Raw genomic sequence first — 20,717 nt, forward strand, 5'->3', positions numbered from 1 at the left:
GTCACTCTGTGCTGTGGTTGTCCCTGTGTCTGGCCTGGTTGCCCATATTCTCAACTGGACTTACCAAGGCAGGGCCCCATCTTTTCCTCTTTATATCCCCTAGACCTAGAAGGATATACATATTTGAATGAATTTATTAATCGTATTGTAGTATAAGCTATAAGTTATTTGTTACTCCAGGTTTTCTCTGGGAAACATGAATGTGAACTTGACGGTTTCCAAAAACGTGGTGCTAGGACACCTAAGAAGTACACAAGAATATTACCATTTCCCCCTAAGCCAATCCTATGGGTTGGTTTTAAATATAAAAAATGCAAAGATGGAACAGAGCAGTGTCCACAAGGGGCACAGTGGGCAGGGCAGGAAGGATGGATGGACTAGCCAGGGCCCAGGGAATGTTTTGGGATGGTGGAAAATCTTGACTGGTGTAGGGTTACCCAGGTGAGTATTTGTCAAAACTCGTTGAACTCTGTACTTAAAATATGTATTTTTTCTTGTTGATAAACTTTGTCAGGGTTGAATTAAATTTCATTTATGAAAGCAAAAAGAGAAAAATCTTTTGGATTTATTGTCAGGAAAGATGAATTAATGGTGGATGGCATATGTTTGCACCACTGTTCAGTATCTAGTTTTGAGGTTTGTACTTTTTTCTTTCCTTCTTACTTTGCCTAAATGGAAAATCAACCCTCATTGAGTTACTGCAGCTGGAAGTAAGAAAAAGCAGAAGTAATGAGCGAACTGACAGCTGACTCCCCGAGGTGCTTAATTTTAGTACCGATGCCTTTAGGAATTCTTTGCAACTTCAGTGTGAGTCTTAACTCGTGCGATGAATCACCGATATTGAGGGTAGGTAAGGAGATTGCAGCAATAAACACTCTCCACTCAAAGAAAATAATCTTAAGAATGGCTTTTGAATAGGCTTATTTAAAGAGTTATCTGTAAAACCTACCAGGTGTTTAATTTGTCATTCTTTTCGACTGTTTAATATAGAATGTTCTTTGGTTAACGTGAAGGAAAACACACACACACACTCACTCACACACACTCACACACACAATTAATGGGTGAAAGTAAATGAGTCTCAACAATTAAGTGGATGGGTTTTGCTTTTTTTTGTGTGTGTGGGGGGGAGTGTTTTGTTTTGTTTTATTTTTGCAGTAATGGGGATTGAATCCAGGTCCTTGCATATTCTAGTAAGTGCTCTGCCATTGAGTTACATCCATAGCCTAATATTTTTTTATTTTATTCTATCTTGAGTCAGGGTCTCACTATATTGCCCACAGTGGGCTCCAACTTGCAACCGTCCTGCCTCAGCCTCCTGAGTCACTGGGATCACAGGCATGGGCACTGCACCTGACTGTTTTTTAATTGAACTGAGACTTTCCCTCCCAGCATCTCCTTCTACCTTAGGGTGCCTCAAATGAGTGGAGTTCTACTTGTCATAAATCAGACATGTTCTTTAGCACTTTGTGGGAGTGCTCAATGTGTTGGGGAGTTTACACATTGTCCCATTGGGTTATTCTGTGGAAGTCAGCTTTTTGTTGTTATAACAAAATACCTGAGAAATTCAACTTAGAGGAGGAGAGATTGACTTTGCTCATGGTTTCAGTCTATTGTCACTTGACCCCTTTGCTGTGGGCCTGTGGTGAGGCAGCACACCATGGTGGAGGGGGTGGGACACAGCAAAGCTACTTCCTTCATGAGGACAGGGAAATTAAAAGAAAGAGCAGGAAAGGACTGGGGACAAGATATAGTCCCCAAGAGCATGCCCCCAACTTGTTCCACCTCCTATAGTTTCCATCACTTCCCAATAATCCACTTAGCTGTGAATTCCTCAGTGGATTAACCCCCCCATGAGGTCAGTCCTCATAGTCCAATTGCTTCCCCAAATCCCCACCTCTGAACATGGCTATATTGGCAAATGAAGCCTTTAACACATGAGTTTTCAGGGACAGTCCATGTCATGGAGTTCTCCAGAGATGCAGCTACAGATACATGAGAGGTAAGTTATTAGGGAAGTGGCTCTTGAGATTATGGTTACTGAGATGGTAAAGGTGGACCCACATAAGATACTGCTGTGTAGAGCTGAGATGAACCTGGACGAATCTAGATTTGTTCAGCTACCTTATGGCTGCAGAGTACCAAAACTGCAAAGGGACCAGGAATTGTGTCCACATGTGGAGGAATTTGTCATGTCTTTGTGAAATTCCATCACATGGGGAGTTGCCTTTTAACCTGAAGCTATCATAATGACTTTTCTATTATTCCCCATTTTGTTTAAGTAATAAATTTGCATTTCTAAATATGAAGTTTGCAATTACGTCTGTTTTCTCACTAATGGTATTAGTTTTTGCTGTTGGTGGGTGTGGTGCTTGATTTTAGGTGTCAACTTGACTGGGTTAAGGAATATGTAGAAATTTGGTAAGCGTTATTTTAGGTGTGTCTCTGAGGGCATTTCCAGAGGAGGATAGCAGGAGTCTGTAGAGTAGTAGGGCGGCCTGCCCACAGTGAAGCGGGCATCATCCTTTCGGCCAGTAGCCCAGATAGAACACAGGCAGGTGAATTATTCCCACCCCCTCCCACTCTCTGGCTCTGGAACACACTCTTCTCCAGCCTAACTCATCAGAAGTCCAGGCTCCCTGGCCTTTGGACCGTAGGACTTACATCACCAACAACCTGGGTTCTCAGGCCCTAGGACTTACATTGAGCCATGCTACCAGGATCCCAGGGTCTCTAGCCTGCAGGTGGCCTGTCATGGGACTTCTCAGCCACCAGAATGACATGACCCAATTCCCTAATAACTTCCCTCTCATATATCTGTCCACATATCCTATTGGTACTGTCTCTGGAAGCTCAATACAGTGGGACAGGAGAACGATGGTCATTGTTAATGTTCTTTGCTCAACTGTCTTTCCTATTTTCTGGAAACGGTCTCTTAAAAAATGTTGCATTTGTAAAGTTGTCATGTTGCATCTGTAAGCTTTGTCATCTGCAAAACAGAATGCAAAATAATTATGAGAATACTCTGGGTTTTGTAGTTTGTCATGAAACTCAGGTAACTATTGTTAGAATGAATTGATTTGGGGGTAGATACGTCCAGAGTAATATACCGAATCTAAGGAACAGGGGAAGGATGAGTGGGAAATGATGTTAGATCTAGGACCTGTTTTTGTAAACATGGTTCTATTGGACTTGCAGGGAGGAAAGAAAAAAAGTTCTTATACAGTCTTAGGTTTAGTGCCTGGGGCTTGTGAATTAAAATGATTAAAAAAAAACAGATTATGCAAGAAAATGTTTATTTAGGCATGCAACATGTGCTCAGTCATGAGAAACTGGGTTGTCTGGGACAGGGGAATTAAATACCTAGTTTAGTAGGGAAAAGGAAAGAGAGAGAAAAGGCTTCTATGGGAGGACATAGATATATTTAGGAAAGACAGATGGTTTTCTAGGTGTACAAATGAGAGATAAGCGTGTGTGTGATAATGTGTGGCTGTGCTGTCTTCTTCCTGGGCATGAAACTCCTCCAGAGGGATTTATAGCGTGTTTACCCTTGATCTGTCTCCTGGGGGTAGACTTGCCCTGCAGTGGGAATTTATGGCAGCCTGATTTCTCAGAAGTTTCAGCTGTTAGTCAGACAAGGGAAACTCCAACAAGGCTTCTTTCCACATCTGTTGACTCTCAAGTGCCTTCAGCTTAATCTTCACCCCAGCTCTGAGTTCTGAGCGACTCTGCAGAACACAGCCAGCCCTTCTGGTCCCTGGACATCACCTGTGACTTGCTTTCTCATTTTGGCACAGTTGAGTATGCAGGCTCCTTGGCTTCCAGTGGGCTATGTCTCAATAAACCTACCATAAGATGAAAACACCTTTCACACACCTAACCTTCTGAACATCGGAACTTATAGCATATTGATTGTTCCCTCAATACAATGAGGAAATCGTTAAAAAAAAAAAAAATTTGACATAAGGTTTCCATTTTTTTTCTGGAATTTATAGTTGGATAAAAAACCAGGAGTTGGGAATGCACATAGGTGTTTACTTTATACAAGTGTAAATTTACATACAGGAACTTTGTGGCCTTTGGAGGTCCCTTATCCTCTCATGAAGAGTAGGGGCCACCAAGGTGGGCAGCAGAGAGAGGCTTGCCCCAGGAGGTCTTGCAGCCCTTGTCATGGACTTAACCTCCATTGATGGCTTAACGTGCATCCCGGGACTTGGGCTGTCCTCACACCTTGCCTTGACATGTACCCCAAACTCCTGCATCCTTGGGTCTGTGGGCTCAGAGCAGCCTTGCAACCTGGAGTAATGCTCATCAGATCAGCAGTGATGCTGACCGAATAGAGGAACTGCCAGTGTCTTGACTCTCCAGGGGCTCTGCAGTAGAAAGAACAGTGGGCCAGCTTGTGGCCCCTTGGGGTCCAGGGTCCTTTCTGGTTCTGACAAGCAGTGACAATTCTTTGCATAGTGGTTCTGGCCAGTCCCTTCATGTGACCACTGTATACACATGATCAGTTGAAGGAGAGTCTCTGTTCAGGGCTTTGCCTACCCTTCCCTCTTTCCTGTGGCTCTTTTGATAGAATCCTTCCCTTCAGGATGTATGTCCAGGCTGATTGAGGGCAGGGACTCTGGTTTGCCACAGCATCCCCAGTGTCTTGACTAATGCTTGGCACATGGTGGGTTCCCAGTAAATATTTGTGTCCCTACCTCTACGCGTTTTACTTTAGTAGGTGTCCGATCATCGACCATCGACCATTGGTAAGACTTGTGATTTTTGCATTCCATCTTTTTGGCTTTACCGGTGTGCTTGGCTTGTCTGTCACTCCAACTCCGCTCAGGATTCTAGCAGTCAGGGTGCTGGCTATTTTTTATTTGCTCTGTCTGAGGCATCTTTTATCATTCCCTCTCTCCGGGGAACCTCGGATCCTCTGACAGTCTTTTATAGCTCTTCCTTACTTCATGACCATCAGCAACTTTTTCTTGGCCATTGCTGGATGTCAGAGCAAGTGAAGGTAAAGCAGTGTGACTGGTGGCTACCAGAGTGACCTTGGCCTCCTGCATGAGCCCAGTGCCACTGAGTATCTTTGAAAGGAAGAGTGGGACCATCCATATCTGGTAACAAGTTTGGGTGATAGGGCCATCTTGCTTGATCCAGGAAGGGCATCGATTAGACATGACATCGCTTTTATTGTTTCTGAAAATCAAAGCTGTGACTGTTTCTGTGAGTTAGCTCTAGCTAGATGCATTGATTAAACCAAAGACATAAAGGAGGAAGTTTCTAATGCAAACTGGCTCCCATTTAAATAGTTTAGATGTGCAATCTCCAGCTCATGTAGACACACATGCTTGCAAGATCATTAATAGAAAATATTGTAAATTATCCAGCAGGTGTAAGAAGCATAGAACAACAACCGAGCAGTGCTGTCATGCAGTTGGAAACCTGGCAGTGTGTCATGCGGTATTTTTGCTAGAAGGTACTTTATGGGAGACATCTAGTCCAGATTCAGTTTGCTTATGGTAACCTGTCTATTTGAGAGTTATTCTTATCTCCTGTTTCTAATAATATCGGTTGTTCAACAAACAAACCCGGTGGTTATCATCACTTATTGCAATACTGAAATATAGCTAAAATTCCTAAAACTGTCTCAATTCCAATATACTTTGATTTTCAATATGCAACATCAAACTATGGATGTGTCAAATGTATTCATCTTTTGCTAACTTTAGTGAAATATGCCTAAAGCTGAGTAAGGAACTTCTCTCTGGTGACTGTGTCTGCTTGGTAGGTAGGTTTCTCAGTGACAGATTTGGCAAGCACCATGGTGTGCCCTTTGGCACAATGCCCTTGGCTCTGTGACACCTACAGGCAGGGATGGTCACCAGGCTGGGCCAGGTCTTTGGTTGTGTGCTGAGTCCCTGAAGTGACCTTGTCATTGTAGCTGGTCTCTTGCTTTCTTCCTGTTCAACCACTTACTTTCTTCCTGTTCAACAGTTTACTCTCTGTCCCACCTGCCTGCTCTACTACCAAGGCCAGGCAACTTCCTCAATTGTTAACATCCAAGACATTTAAATGACTCTTTTCACTTTCCACATTTTTGGCTTCATCAAATACAGCAATCCAGAATGCTCACATGAGGAAACAGTACAAAGACTGGAGCTTGGGCCAGTGGGATTCTCGGTTGTGATTTGTCGGCATCCAGGCACCCACTGCCTGGCTCCATTAAAGCAAGGACAGTAGTTGCACCAAGTTTGCAATGCACAGACGTGACAGTTGTGTCCAGAAGGACTGCTCTCACTACCAAAGAACCAGAAGTCGGTGACACACCTGTCACCAAGCCATCTTCATTCTTGCCACTTATTGGAGTTTTGGTGAGATCCAGTGTAACTCAGTGGTCTTACCAGCTGACATACCAGATGAAATGGAATTATAGTTGTTTTGTTTAATGTCACTTCAAATAGTTATATTTTCTTTAAGAATTAAGCAGTGGCCTGTATCAACAAGTCACCCTATTTCAATAGAAAAAGAAAAGCAAGTGCTGAGTTTAATCTCTTAACTTTGAACATAATCATTAAGTTTAAGGTTCTTGCATAGACCATCTGATGGAACCACCCAACGTCACCAGATGGAATCGATATCAGATCATGCTATGGCTCCACGAGTAGGCCTCATAATTAATCCTATGGTTAAGGAATGTAGGAAGATTCTTAAGAGTACAAGCAGAATAAGCCTATTTGGATTGTTTATTTCATCACCTTTTTATCTGCAGGCTCCTATGTCTGCACTTCTAAAAGCAACTGGTACCATAAAAATTCATTGTTGGAGACCTTTGCTATTTTACCACCCACTAAATTCACAGAAGCGCTTTACCACACCCACACTTTATAAAGATGCATATAGTTTTATAGATCAGAAAAAGAAATTTCATTTTATAAAAACATGTTGATGTTGTAAAGTGGCCAAAGCGCCAAATATCCATGATCCCAAAACAATGGCAGCACACACACCCTTCAGCTCACCCACGGGCTGTGTAATGGATAATATTTGTGTAACTAAATAGTGTTTTATGAAGATATGTTTGGAAATAAGTTCTACCTTGTAAGCTGTAACATTTTTTTTTTTTTTAAATGCCCTTCCTTAGCCACTGTTCCTCATTTTTTGGGACTGTTTTTCCCTTTGATCTTTCCTTTAGGTTCTTTTGAAAAATAAATCGAAGTGAGATTTAAAACTTGTTCCAGTTGTTCCAATATTTTGGCCTATACGTCTACATTCTATCAAAGTACTCTTTCCTTTTAAAATTTAATGAGTATTTTATTTGAGTATCCCATTTTGCTCTTGGGGAAAAGCGACACCAAACACGGGTTCCCAAGGCAGTCTCCAGGATGGGCTTATGTCTAACACACTTGACAAAGAACTCTGGGTTTCTCCCTGGCCTCGGTGGCCTTGTTTCCACTCCCCTCCTTCAGTTGTTGACTTGCGTCTTTCCAGGCCATGATGAAGGAGGAGAAAGAGTGATTCATCATTTCCTTCGGGCCATAGCCTCATAAATTTTCTTCTCTTTACCTAACTAATCATCATCACTACTAATTATGCTCCAGAAAATAAACTGGAATGCAGTTCAGGCTGCTTAATATAGAACTCATCAGTGTATAAATCAGAGGCTGCTGTCAAAGTGGCTTTATGTGGCCGAACATCGAAAATAGGAACTGTGTTTCCCATTCTGCTTTTGTGTTCAGCCTGCACCATAAGGCCTAGAACATAGTGGGATAGAGTTGAAAATTGGGTAGTAGAATCTAATTTTAAATGAGCTTAACACAAATTAAGTGAACATTTCTTTTAGGGTAAATTCATGAATAAAATTACACATTGGTTTTGTTGAAGACTGATGGTACGGCAGGTCTTGGGGCAGAGCCAACAGGAGCACTTGCCTTCCTCCTCTGAGCTGTTCAAAACGGCAGCTCTTACATGACCAGGAATCACCTCTGGGCAAAGCACACAGCCCACTGTGCAAATGGTAGGTGAAGTCACTTGACCTTCAGCCGTGACTCCATCATCCCTGGTTGGCCAGTGAGGAAGCAGGTTCGGATAAGGGGGTGACTTGCGTTGGTGCCAGAGTTAGGATGTGCCAGAGACCAAAGCCACTCTAGGTTTGTTGTTTCTTCCTCCATAGTTCAGAGTGATCAATTCTGCTCCACATACACATTTCACATCTCACCTGTGATGTTATGGCCGGATCCCCATTGGTAGACTTTAACATTGGTACTACTTTAACACTACGGAGAGATAAGAGCAAGATTAACAACATTTTAGTGGGTATAAAGTTAGAGGTATCCTACCCACACATTGGGATCTCCACTTCCGTTTGCATTTCTTACTGCAGCCATCCTACACGTCCTCCTTCCTAAGCTCTCTGTGCAGATTTCCTCTTGCACCTCTGGCTAGAGGTCACCCTGCTGGACTGCCCAGACCAGACCAGACCATTCAGCTTCGAGCACCTTCTCTTGCCTCCTCTGCCTCTCTTTGTCTCAGTTCCTCTATTTTAAAAGATTTAAAAAAGTGTTCCTTGATTCTGCTCCCTCCTTGCGTGATCTGATTCTTTCAGTGACACCATGATCCTGTCAAGACTGTACCTCGACTTCTTCCCCTGTGACCTTAACAGCAGTGCACTGCCTGACCCCTCCTAAGCCTCTTCTCACTTTCCACCTCTTCATCCTACTAACCTCTAACACAGAGTAGCCTGCTACCAGGTCTTCCCAATCTGCCCTGAATGGACTGTTCTCCTACTCTTTATCTTTCTGATGTTTTCCCATTGCCCACTATAAACTCCCAAATCTTTGGCTTGGCCTTTGAGTCTGGCTATGGTCCCCAGTCTGTGGGAGAGGTATAGGCATACCTGATTAGCTCATTCACCTTTCCCTGTGGGGTCTGCTGTTTGGCTGGGTCTAGGGAAGAGTATACATAGGCTCTCTGAGAACTTTCTTTCAAAGGCATCTGTAAGTGATTCTGAGATTAGAAAATATCCGCTAGCCAATGTCACACCTAGAAAAGAGAAATAATTTTATAATTGCTGACATTCTTTCCTTTGCTCATGCTGATTTCTTAACCTGAAAATAGCCTGTCTTTGATTTTACATGTCTGACTCTTATCTATAATCCAGGTTTTTCACTAAGACATCCCTGATTCCTCCAGTTCCTCCAGCTCTTTTATAGCACCATGTTGTTTTGTTTTCGGCAGTATTGGGGATTGAATCCAAGGGTGTTCTATCACTCAGCTACATTCCATACATTCCAACCCTTTTTATTTTATATTGTGAGTCAAGGTCTTGCTAAGTTGCCCTGGCTGGCCTTGAACTTGCAATTCTCCAGTCTCAGCTTCCCAAATAGCGGGATAGTATTGCTTTTAGGGGACAGGGGTGTAGCCAAATAGTAGATCACTGGCTTAGCATGCATAAGGCCCTAAATTTGACCCTCAGCACTGCTTTAAAAAGAAAAAAACAAAAGCATTGGCTTTTGATCATGTTTCTTGGTGCAGGCCTAAACACCTACATTAGAAGAATTGATTGGAAAATATTAGTGCTCCTTTGGAATTAGAGTGCCTTTGTGACCCCCACTGCCTTCAGGGTCACTGCTGCCCTAGTTCTGTTGTTTTGTGTTTTGTGCTCTTTTTGTGCCTTAAAACCAATTGATCTTATCTCTGGAAAAGATGAAAAGGTGCATTTTTGTGCTTCAGCCCTTGGCATCATTTTAATTACCTGCGTGAAAGAAACAGTCCTCCCTAGGTAAGCTAGCTAGGTTTGTGGAGCACCTAGATTTGTGAAGTTACCTGAAACTGGCAGTTAATAATTACAGCAGGGTATGTAGAGGCAGAAAAAGAAGGTTGGAGGATCTAAGCAAAGAAGTTTACTTCTAGAAAATGCTACCAACACACCAGAAGCTAGAGTTTCTCCAATGTCATTTAGAATGACCCACGCTCTGCTGAAATGTGCAAAATGGAAAAACAGATTCCTCCTTTGTGAAATAAGAGTGCCTGGTCTACACCTGTCCAAGGTACATTTCTTTGGGAATGGGTGTATTTGTTGTGACTTGCTGCCTGAGACCATTCCATCACCTTCCATTGAGCACTACAGGAATCCTATGGTCTCACCTGTGGGGACATTTTATGCTTTTGACCCAGGATCAAGACCTCAGGGCTGTGGTGTAAATCTTCTAACTCTATGGACAACTTATTGAATGAATTAATTCGTTTGCGTTGTTTATCTCCCTCAGAAATGAACACGCCCACGAATGCTAGATGCCTGTGAGCTCCCTCGGCGGCACTGGAAAGGCAGAGTGGAGGCCTCCGAGTACCGGCTCCTTGCCCTGGGTCTTGGCGCTGCCCCCGCTGCTCACGGTCCACCATGGAGACGCTGTCCCAGGATTCGCTGCTGGAATGTCAGATCTGCTTCAACTACTACAGCCCCCGGCGGAGGCCCAAGCTGCTGGATTGCAAACACACCTGCTGTTCGGTGTGCCTCCAGCAGATGAGGACGAGCCAGAAGGACGTGAGGTGCCCCTGGTGCCGCGGCATCACCAAGCTGCCCCCTGGCTTCTCCGTGTCGCAGCTGCCCGATGACCCCGAGGTCCTGGCCGTCATCGCCATTCCGCACACCTCCGAGCACACCCCGGTCTTCATCAAACTTCCTAGCAATGGGTGCTACATGCTGCCCTTGCCCATCTCCAAGGAGCGCACACTGCTGCCCGGAGACATGGGCTGCCGCCTGCTCCCCGGGAGCCAGCAGAAGTCCGTCACGGTGGTGACCATCCCTGCGGAACAGCAGCCGCTGCAAGGCGGGGCTCCGCAGGAGGCAGTGGCCGAGGAGCCGGACAGGCGGGGCGTGGTGAAAAGCTCCACCTGGTCCGGCGTGTGCACTGTCATCTTGGTGGCCTGTGTCTTGGTCTTCCTCCTGGGCATCGTGCTCCACAACATGTCTTGCATTTCTAAGCGCTTCACTGTGATATCCTGTGGCTGAGGCGGGGTGCAGGGAAGGCTCTTGTGGGTGCCAACTTAGGGGTTGAGTAGGTGTTGGTGACGGGATCCCAGCGAGATGTTGGGGGGGTGACACTGACCATTTGGTGCTGAGCGCTGGCCTCTGGGTTGCCACTTGATTCACCTGAAGACAGATGCCAAGGGAGGAAGGTGAGGTCTCTACAAGATGCCAGGTGAATTGTTCTGAGTGTGGATGGCAACGGCTTTGAAGATGATTGCATGCATCCTCATAATCATGTACTAAATGGGGTGTGATTTATGAGTTTTCAAGATCATGTTATGAGATAGACATACTCTACTTAGACCTTAAACCCTACATGTGCATACCATGTGATCTCTAAATGCGGTAGATGAAAATAAAGATGCTGTGTATACAAGTAGAATTAAACCTTGAATCCATGTAAAAATTCAGTGAAGACATAACACTGCAGGCTTCTCTTCTTTTTTTTTTTTTTTTTTTTTTAAATGGAACCCAGTCTTCATTTAGTTGCTAAGATTTTTTTATATATATATACATTTTGTTGGAACCTCAAATCAAAATAAGTGAAATGGATAGTCGTTTTTTTTTTTTTTTTTGGAGAAGATATTTGAACAAGTGTCTCCAGTGTGTTGTGTTTTGTCATGTACCTTCATTTTTCTTCACTTGTGATTAGAGCTTGCTACGTGTTTATTAAGCTGAAAGCCCGACAGGGAAGCAATAAACCAAGAAATAATGAGAAATGCCTAATCCCGCAGGAAACCTGTATGCCAGTTTTTCTCAAGCCATCTCACAAAATAAGAATTTAAGATGTAAATATTGTGTATTTGTGTATATGTGTGTGTGTGTGTGATTTGATTTACCTCAGGTTTTTGAGTCTTTTCAGAAGAACCCCAGGATTAAGACCTCGTGAGCATGAAGAAGCCAAGTATCTGAAACGGTGGGCACCTCGATCCTCCCAATGAGACGTCTCTTACGTGACACCCCGATACTCACCCCTCTGCTCTGTGTTTAAGTCCTGTATTTTTTAAGGCACAAATGGAGAGTAACAAAAGTTTGACTTTTCTCCTAGTTCTGGAGTATTATAAAAGCCACACTTGTAGTTAGCAATGGCAAAACTGATGGGCATTTCAAAAGGCAGTCCACAATTATTTTTTTGAAAGATGCTGTTCCTTGAGCATTAGACCTTTTTGAATTCCAGTTTCCTCTTGTTGGTGTAAGCAAGAAAATCTTCTGTATTTTCAAAATACATTTTTATTGAGAGAAATGGCAAGGTAGACTTACAATTCACATTCCTAATGTAAGTGTTCTTAAATGTGTAATGGTTTATAGATGTTCATAAAGAAAGAACTGCTGGATTAAATAATAAATTCTCATCTCTGGGTTTGTGTGCATGTAGAAATAGCTGTAAACGCTATAGTTCTCTTGTAATTCCTTTTATGGAATTCAGGGAGCAAGTGGTGGTATGTGTCAAGAACTCCACTCAAATATATGTTTTTAGGTATAACTGACTCCCTGAAAATGGTGGGAAGGGTAGGGGTAGGGAGAAATAGGGACAGAAAGCAATGACTGGTTCCAAAAAGGAAGGCTAGAAAGTAGCCCTGTAAGATCAAGACAACTTTATTTATTTATATGCTAAGTATTATCTTCAAGCAGCACAAAATATGCATACTAAAGTGATGGAGTTTATGTGAAATAAAACAAAAATTAATAACTAGAATACAAAGCTAACACCTAATTGGCATGAGAATTCAATATAAAAATAGGAACTCTGGTCTTTTCAGATCTTTCAAATTTGTCGTAAGACCTTTAGAAAATGTGTTTGAAAGCTCGAACTAGAAATTAGGTTAAAATGCCATTTTATTGTACAAGCTATTGGGCATTATACAACAAATAATCTAGGATTTATTTTGTATTAATAATTTAGGTATCATATTAGCTGAATACTATCCTCTATTACATAACATAAAATACTGTTGGGTTAGTGTCAATTTCTCAAACTCCCAGGCTGCTGTAATGCATGTCTGACCTAATTTCTATTTCTCTTGGAGGAAAAAAAAATGACAGAAATGTTGCATTTAAAATGCTGCATTTAAAATGGACTTTACCTTTGTAATTTTAAGCCATGTCATATTCAAATTAATTTTTGAGCGATATCTGCATACATTTATGTACAGTATGAATTGACTGACCTGTAGTGTAGTATGTGATAGAGTTCTACTTGTTTAGTAGGTTATATATAGACACTAATGTGTGTGGTGATAGTGTCCTGTGTTTCTTAGTGCAAAGCTGTAAAGTAAAAATGTCCACAGAACTTTTACTTACAAACAATCCTGTGCTAAAACTGCAATTAAGCAGTGCAAAATTAATCAGCTCTCTGGTAGATTCTTGACCTTAAAACTTAACAATAATCACCCAAATCAAAATTTTTTTGTGTGTAAAACTTACTGATGTAGGTAGAACATTATTTAAATTGTTTAAATGGATTCTGCTTGCAGGTCGCACACCACCTTATTAGGATGTGCTTTTGAGTGTGTGTGTGTGTGTGCGCGCGTGCGTGCGTGCTCTTGCGCTCATGAGTGGGGGGCAGGGAGGAGAAGAGGCAAAGAGATGTCTTTGCCTGCCAGATAGATTTTTTCCAGGCTTAATGATGTTTTGATGTTATCTGGCAAGCCATTACTCTGGTCTCTTCTGGAATTTACCCACAACACTAACAACTTACACACCCCTGGTGACAAAAGCCCAATGACACAGAGGCCGGAATTCATAGTTGCAAACCAGTGAAATGTCACAACTGGAAAGCCCAGGAAGAGCTGAAAACAGCCTCTGATGGTTTCGTTTCATAGATGAGCCCAGGGCGGCTCAGAGAGGAGTGTGGAGACTTGTAATTCTGCAGCAAAGGGGGATGAGAACTATGCATTGCTGTCCCTCTTGCTTCTTTCTAGATCCATCGCAGTGTCTGTCTGGCTGAGCTTCTAGTCGGGGTTGATGGAGACCCTTTATTATCTCAATTACTGCTTTAGAAGTGTTGTTTTATAGTTTGTTTCTTCATTTTAGTTAGCTACCTCTCTGGAAAACAAAAAAAGGTTAGGGTTAGGGAAGAGGATAGACATTTAAAAGAAACTATCTGACCATATTATCTGACTTTTTAAAATTGCAAAACATTGGTCCACCCCCATGTGTAAAGAATAATGAATGTTGTGTAAATAGTAAAACTATAAGCAGCATGTATTTTCATCTTTATTAATGATCTTGACATAAGCAAGAGAATGCTTTAATATGTTTAGTAGAGCTAAGTATGCCACCAAAAAGCATTGTCTTTGAAAAAAATTTGTATAATGACTTGGGGCACAAATTTTGATGAAAAGGCAAATTGGTTCTGAGTGCTAATCACATTTTATGATCAGAAGGCTCTAAGGTATTTTCTTTTAAAATGTAAGTTTAATATTGTGCACGGCTTACAGAGTGGCCCCTTGGAGTTTCAGCTGTGCCTGGTGTAGCCCTTATAGTTTTCTAGATCAGTGCCATTCTGTGGAACATTCTGGAATGATGGAAATGTTCCATAATGGGTGCTGTCCAGTAAAATAGCCACTATCCACAATGACTTTTAGACAATTCAAATGGGGATAATATGACTAAAGAACATATCTTCAAATTTTATTTAATTTTAAACAATTTTAAATAGAGCCCCATGAGACTAGTGGCTACCATATTGGCTCATGGCATCAAGGTGTTCCTAACAGACTAGAGAGAATTTGTGGGCTAGTAACAAGCATTTGGCAAAAAATAAAAACAAAATCCTTTCTGGGCTTAAGAATGTGTGATCCCAAGAATAACAGTGAGGACTCATTGATTGCCCTTTGGGGTTATTAGATATTTTGGACCAAGGAATCATCAGTGAAGCTTAAAGAGTGTTTTATTAAGCCCCTTTTCTGGGACCATTAGCTGCATGTGAATCTATTGTCCAAAAATAGTGTTAGACAGTAGCTGTAAAATGTTTGACTTGCAAGCTGTGCATGATCTGTCCTGTGAAATTGTGTTTAGGGTCTTGTGGCCAAAGAGTAAATGTTACAGGAAAAAATAAGCCTAATGAAATCCTCCTTCACTTTCAGTATCTTACCCACACTTCATTGCTGCGTTCGTCAGGTGTAAGATCTAAGAGCAAGCGTGTTTTTGGTGTTCAGAATGGTTTTGTTGCCCTTGAAGTCTGCCAGCTTGTCATTGTATTTGGTATGGCATATGTAGACATCATTTGTCAAATGCCAGATGAAAACGCAGGTACTATTTTTAGAGTGGGATTTGGCAGTGTTTTAGTGTCTCTTGTTTTAGCTATCACTAAAAGAATTTAAGATTTGAAGCTTCGCACAAAGTCACTTTTTAAAAATCTATTTTAGGGTAAAAAAAACAAAACATTGCCCAACAGAATTTAAAGACTGGAAGATTATTAAAGCTACGGAATTGATTTTTTTTTCTTTTTTCTTTTTTCTTTGTGGTGCTGGGGATTGAACCCAGGATCAGGCCCTGCACCACTGAGCTATATCCCTAACCCTAGAATTGCTTTTAAAGTGAGTCAAAGGAAACAGAAAATTCAGTTTGAGATATATTTTCATATAAAGATCAGACTTTTACTGGTAGCCTGCTATTATTCTGGTCCAGATTTTGATTTGAAGAGTTGCCATTCCTTTATTTGAAAATCTGTGCCATAGCCAGGCACTGTGGTGCTTGCCTATAATTCCAGCTGCCTGGGAGGCTAAGGCAGATGATTGCAAATTCAAGGCCACCCTGAACAACTCTGGGAGGCTCCATCTCAAAGATGAAAAGAGCTGGGGCGTGGCTCAGTGCCAGAGTACTCCTGGGTTCAATTTCCAGTACCACCAAAAATTAAAAAAGAAATTAAAATCTGTTAAAATTGATTAGTTGGATTTTCATTGTGTCCAAAATGTAATGCAAGTCAAATGCATTTGCTTTAATGTAGTAAAAAAATTTTTTTTATTCTAGAACTTGCCAGTGGGCAAGAGTTGGTTTTTTTTTTTTTTTTTTTTCAGCTTTAGAATTTTGTTTTTAAATTTTTGTCAAAATGTAGTTTTTAAGTTGGGAGCCCAAAGGTCATTGTTGGGTGAGGAATGACACACAAAAGACTGTGATTTCCATCTTTCCTTAGAGAAATGATGCTGCTAACTAGGCAGCATTTTGTTCCCACACAGAAGTGTCAGCCAATCTATCTGTCATCCTTGACCTCAGTGGAGAAGCCATTCCTTGACATTTCCACCATTCTCAGTAAAACAACACCCACAAGGTAATCCTTACCAAACCAGAAATTCCATAGATGAGGTCACCAAATTAATTCCTGACTCTTTTGAAAGCACTGTGTTTTAAGAGCAATGATGATCGGTTGCTAGATTTTGCTACACACACACACACACACACACACACACACACACACAAATACACAATTTAGCTGTGATTGGAGATAAAGTAAAAACCACTGTTAGTCATATTTCCCAATTCGTGAATTATACAGTATTGAATTTAGATGTTAATTTCTGAACAATTGCTATCAGCTGCACTCATGTCAAACCAATTACCTTTGGGAGTGAGCTCTTCAGACTTCTCAGAATATTTGAAAAGTTGGGTTCTACTACATTTGTTTTGTTGGAAAGCCATTGATCACTGAGGGACATAAGCCAGTGGGGCATTTTAATTTCTGTCTCTTAGAGAGCTTATGTTTTGACTCTGGGGTCAGGGCGGCGCACCGTTGCTCCTGAACTTCTACAGTGTGGCTCCCATTTCTGCACAAGTTTCCTTGCTCTGTCTGGCCAATGATCTTTGGATTTTTCTGGAGTCAACTGCCTGGGATACCCCACTGTGTAAATCTTACTTATGATGTAGTGGTGCTTGAAAACACATGTTCACTGAATTTTATTCTAATCTAAGGGTTTTGATACCATTCATATTATGATACTTTTAGGGACAATCAATAATTATAGCCAAGTACCGAGGGGCTTCCTGAGATCTCCCACGGTATGCCTGTTCTTTGTTTTTGCAGGAATTTTTTTTCTTTTTGTCTGTCCCCGTTCTCCCAAACCACTGTTCTGAATTCATCGCCATGAGATGTGGGGCGAGTAGTCCTTGGGAAAGTCTATAATCTCCCTGAGGTGTGTGTTATTGGGTCAATCTAACAAAAGGGATGTTTCGTTTTCAATTTGACTTTTACTTTTTGAGACTCCAGAAGGAGGTGGTTGGGTATGGTAGAGAGAGAGCATGGGATGTAAAAAGGGAGAGATGTGACAAATGCCCCCTACAGGAGAAGTTGATATCTCTCTAAGTAGTGAGGGGACAGTTGCTGTTATCTTACACTGTGCTGGATTGGCTGGGAGGGAACCCAACTGTTAAGTGGACCCTCCTTGGGCGGGGTAGAGAAGGCCTTGGGTCTGTATCGAGGGATAGGTAGACATGCTCAGTGAGGGAGAAAATACTTCACCAAGGAGGGAAAATCTGTAACACAGATAACTGCAAAACAAGAAATGGGCACTGAAGAGCAGTCATGGCAGAGACCAGCTTAGGACAACTGGGATAACTTGGTCAAGCACAAGCTGCTATTATAGCGTGGACTCCGAATTCAGTTTTTCTCCCCCTCCCCCATCTTTTTGTCTCTCTGTCTCTGTGGCTCTCTTTAGTTGAAGATGAACCCATGCTCAGCTGATGGGAGGCTCCAGGGAGGCCCCATTTTTCCTGCCATCCTCTACCATACTCTCAGGTTGGGTGGTCAGTGCTCTGGACAGTACAGATCTGCTCTAGACTTGGTGGCTGATTCAGTGCCAACTCAGATCTTCTCAACTGCGGAAGGCAGTGCCTGAGTCTGTGGCTCTGTCCTGACCTGAGGATCTTACTTCCGGGAGTAACTTAACCTCCTTGAGAATCTTACTACTGTTGGGAAAGTTGGTTGAAGACTGTTTTGGTTTCTGTTCTGGTGGTTGTCATTTATTATATTTATTCCTTCCGCCGCTTGTCCGTGTTTGTCTCACTTGACAGTCACAGGTGTGGAAGCTGGTTTCGGTCTGGGTGGTCACACTGCTGCCCAGGGTACCTTCCCTTCTGAGAGCTCTGCTGGTGGGTTCCCTGGGCCCCTGGGTAACAAATGGCTAGATTAATGCTGCCCGGAGGCTGTTAACCAGTCCTTGACATGTTTTATTTGCAATTATGTGGATTATTTATTTTAGGAGCTTTTCTTTTAAGGGGCCAAATCGCCCTACAGATAAATGAGCTGCTGGGCCACATAGAAAATATTGTCCAAATGTTGCCAAATATTGACTTCGTAAAGGGGATATCAAGCTGCTGTTTATAAATCTGAATGTCTTAAAAGCATTCTTGCTTGCTCTCTCTGTTATAGATGGTGTCTTAGCCAGTCCTGAGTTTTTCCAATGAATCCAATTTTAATATATGGTATTTTTGTATGCCAAACTGGTGTCTTGTCCTTTGTATATGTGGTAATGTTGATTTTATGACTACTGTTAAAACACATTTGCTATGATTAAAATTCAAAATGATTTCAAATAGACTCAATCATTGTTTTTCCCCTATCTTTTTGTCTCTGTCTCTGCGGCTCTCTTCCTCCTCTCCCCATCCCTGCCCCCCCAACACATGCGTGCGCGCGCACACACACACACACACACACACACACACAGTTGGCTGGGGTTTTTATCATCAATTACTTGAAGAATTTTGATAAATGTGGGTAATAGAGCAACAAGGGCTCCTGAGCTAAGGATTTCAAGTGGAGGTGACTTCCTCCCAGGAGCTTAAGAGTTTGTAATGAGTAAACCACAGCTTGTTTTGGTGGCCCCGGGTTCTCGTGGTTCCTGGTGGCCCCCCCTTCATCTTCCACTGTTGAGAAATGACACAGCATGCCTCGGCCCCAGGTGAACCTCACATTGGGCTGTGTATAAGACAACTTCGTGCATCTCTTGACTCTGAGTCTAGAAAGATCCTTCCTTAAACGTTTTCATCAATAGGACAGAGGGTGTTTGGGGAGTTCTTTTTTAGTATTGGGGAAAGAACCCAAGGTGCTTTGTTATTGAGCCACATTCTAGCCTTTGGTGTGTAGGGGGGTACTGGGATTGAATTCAGGGGCACTTGACCACTGAGCCACATCCCCAGCTCTATTTTATATGTTATTTAGAGACAGGGTCTCACTGAGTTGCTTAGCGCCTTGATTTTGCAGAGCTTTGAACTCAAAATCCTCCTGTCTCAGCCTCCTGAGCTGCTTTCCCAGCCTTTTCTTATTTTGAGGCAGAGCCTGGCTAATTTGCTTAGGGCCTTGTTAGGTTGCTGAGGCTGACTTGAGCCCTCCTGTCTCAGCCTCCTGAGTTGTTGGGATTATCCACCTGTACTACTGTGCTGGGTTGGGAGCTCTGGTAAAAAGCATCTTGTCAGAGCTGGGGGGTGGCTCAGTGGTGGAGCACTTGCCTGCTGTGTGTGAGACCCTGGGTTTCATCCCATCAGCGCCAAAAAAGATTTAAAAAAAAATTAAATAACTGATCACAATAACAAATTTCAATTCAGTTGAACAGGTCACCTCATCCTCATTAAGGGGTTTCAATGATCTGATATTCCTGGGTGCTGGTATAAACATGCTCTGGCTCTCACTGGAAAAGTTTTGAATAGTCCCCATAGTTTTAAAACTGAGGTGTCCCTGTGATTCAGCACCCACTTCTTGTACTAAAAAAGCAAACTTTGTATTGGGAATTCTAGATTTTGAAAGTGTGAAATTTATTTTGCATATTCCTGGTGGACCATCATGGGACAGGGTGGGCAAGGGTCCCCCTCTAGCATCTACTGCTCCCACCTTGAACTTTTCTCTCAGCCAGAGACATCAACCTGAAGAAGGCAGAGGCTGTTTAGGGCAGGTAAATGCCTGGATCAGCTCCCCCATACTAGGAACAGATGGTGCGTCTGGTCTCATCTAGAGCTCGCTGGTAGTTGATGAGGACAGGATGAAGGACGAGGGGTCACGGGGAGCCCCACAGGTGCATCCTGCCTGGAGATGCCCACATTGGCAACCTCTTCAAATGACACTACTGGGTGGCACAGATTTCTGCATCTAGATGTCGGGTTGGAAGGCAGGGGAGCGCCAGCTCTGGAACCCTTCCCTCCAGGCCCCGCCCCGCAGAGGAGGAGCACCTGGCAGTCGTGAAAGGTCGGGCAGGGGAACAGGGGCTAGAGAGTGTCACCAGGCCCTGCAGTCACTGCGAGCCACCCTCACCCTCCATTCATACATGTCACACGCTCCAAGTACTAGGACAGGTTTCCTGCACAAAAGCCTGTCTGTCTGCCAAGGCATTCTTCATGCTTTCGTTCCAGTGATTGTTCTTGGCTGTGTGACGTTAGGCTGGTCGAGAGGCTGATGGGAGAAAAGGGACCAGTTATGGAATTAAGGCTGAGCCTCTGCTTTTCTTTTTATAGGTTCGAAACTTTAGCACAATTCTATTTGACCCAGAAAATGATTCAGCTATAATTGGATGAGACTTCTCTCACTCCCCCCGAAAACTGCTTGCTCCCCCGTATCCCCATCTTTCCTCACTCCATTCTGCTGAGCACGGGATCATTTGTTTTGATTACCTTTATTTGAAGCAATGAATATAGAGATGTGTTACTGTGTGTGTGCATGCATGTGTGTGCATATCCGTTTATGTACACACATGAGCATTTCACAGGCTCTTGG

The 20,717-nt window shown here is 42.7% G+C and overlaps 1 protein-coding gene across 3 annotated transcripts in view; it reads left to right on the top strand.

Annotated features, from left to right (window-relative positions):
* Positions 1–18,518, top strand: part of Rnf152 (ring finger protein 152) — a 70,723-nt gene extending 52,205 nt beyond the window's left edge. For 2 of the 3 annotated variants that reach the window (XM_076836646.2, XM_076836647.2), the window contains exon 2: positions 10,260–18,518. In XM_076836646.2, the coding sequence (XP_076692761.1) occupies positions 10,391–11,002 (612 nt within the window). In that variant the 5' untranslated portion in view covers positions 10,260–10,390 and the 3' untranslated portion in view covers positions 11,003–18,518. Of the gene's footprint in view, positions 1–5,425; positions 5,471–10,259 lie in introns of those variants that run through there. The other variant, XM_076836648.2, reaches the window with a different exon arrangement.
* The last annotated feature ends 2,199 nt before the right edge of the window (positions 18,519–20,717 follow it).

This window comes from Callospermophilus lateralis, chromosome 17 (genome assembly GCF_048772815.1).
Source record: "Callospermophilus lateralis isolate mCalLat2 chromosome 17, mCalLat2.hap1, whole genome shotgun sequence".
Taxonomy (NCBI): Eukaryota; Metazoa; Chordata; class Mammalia; order Rodentia; family Sciuridae; genus Callospermophilus; species Callospermophilus lateralis.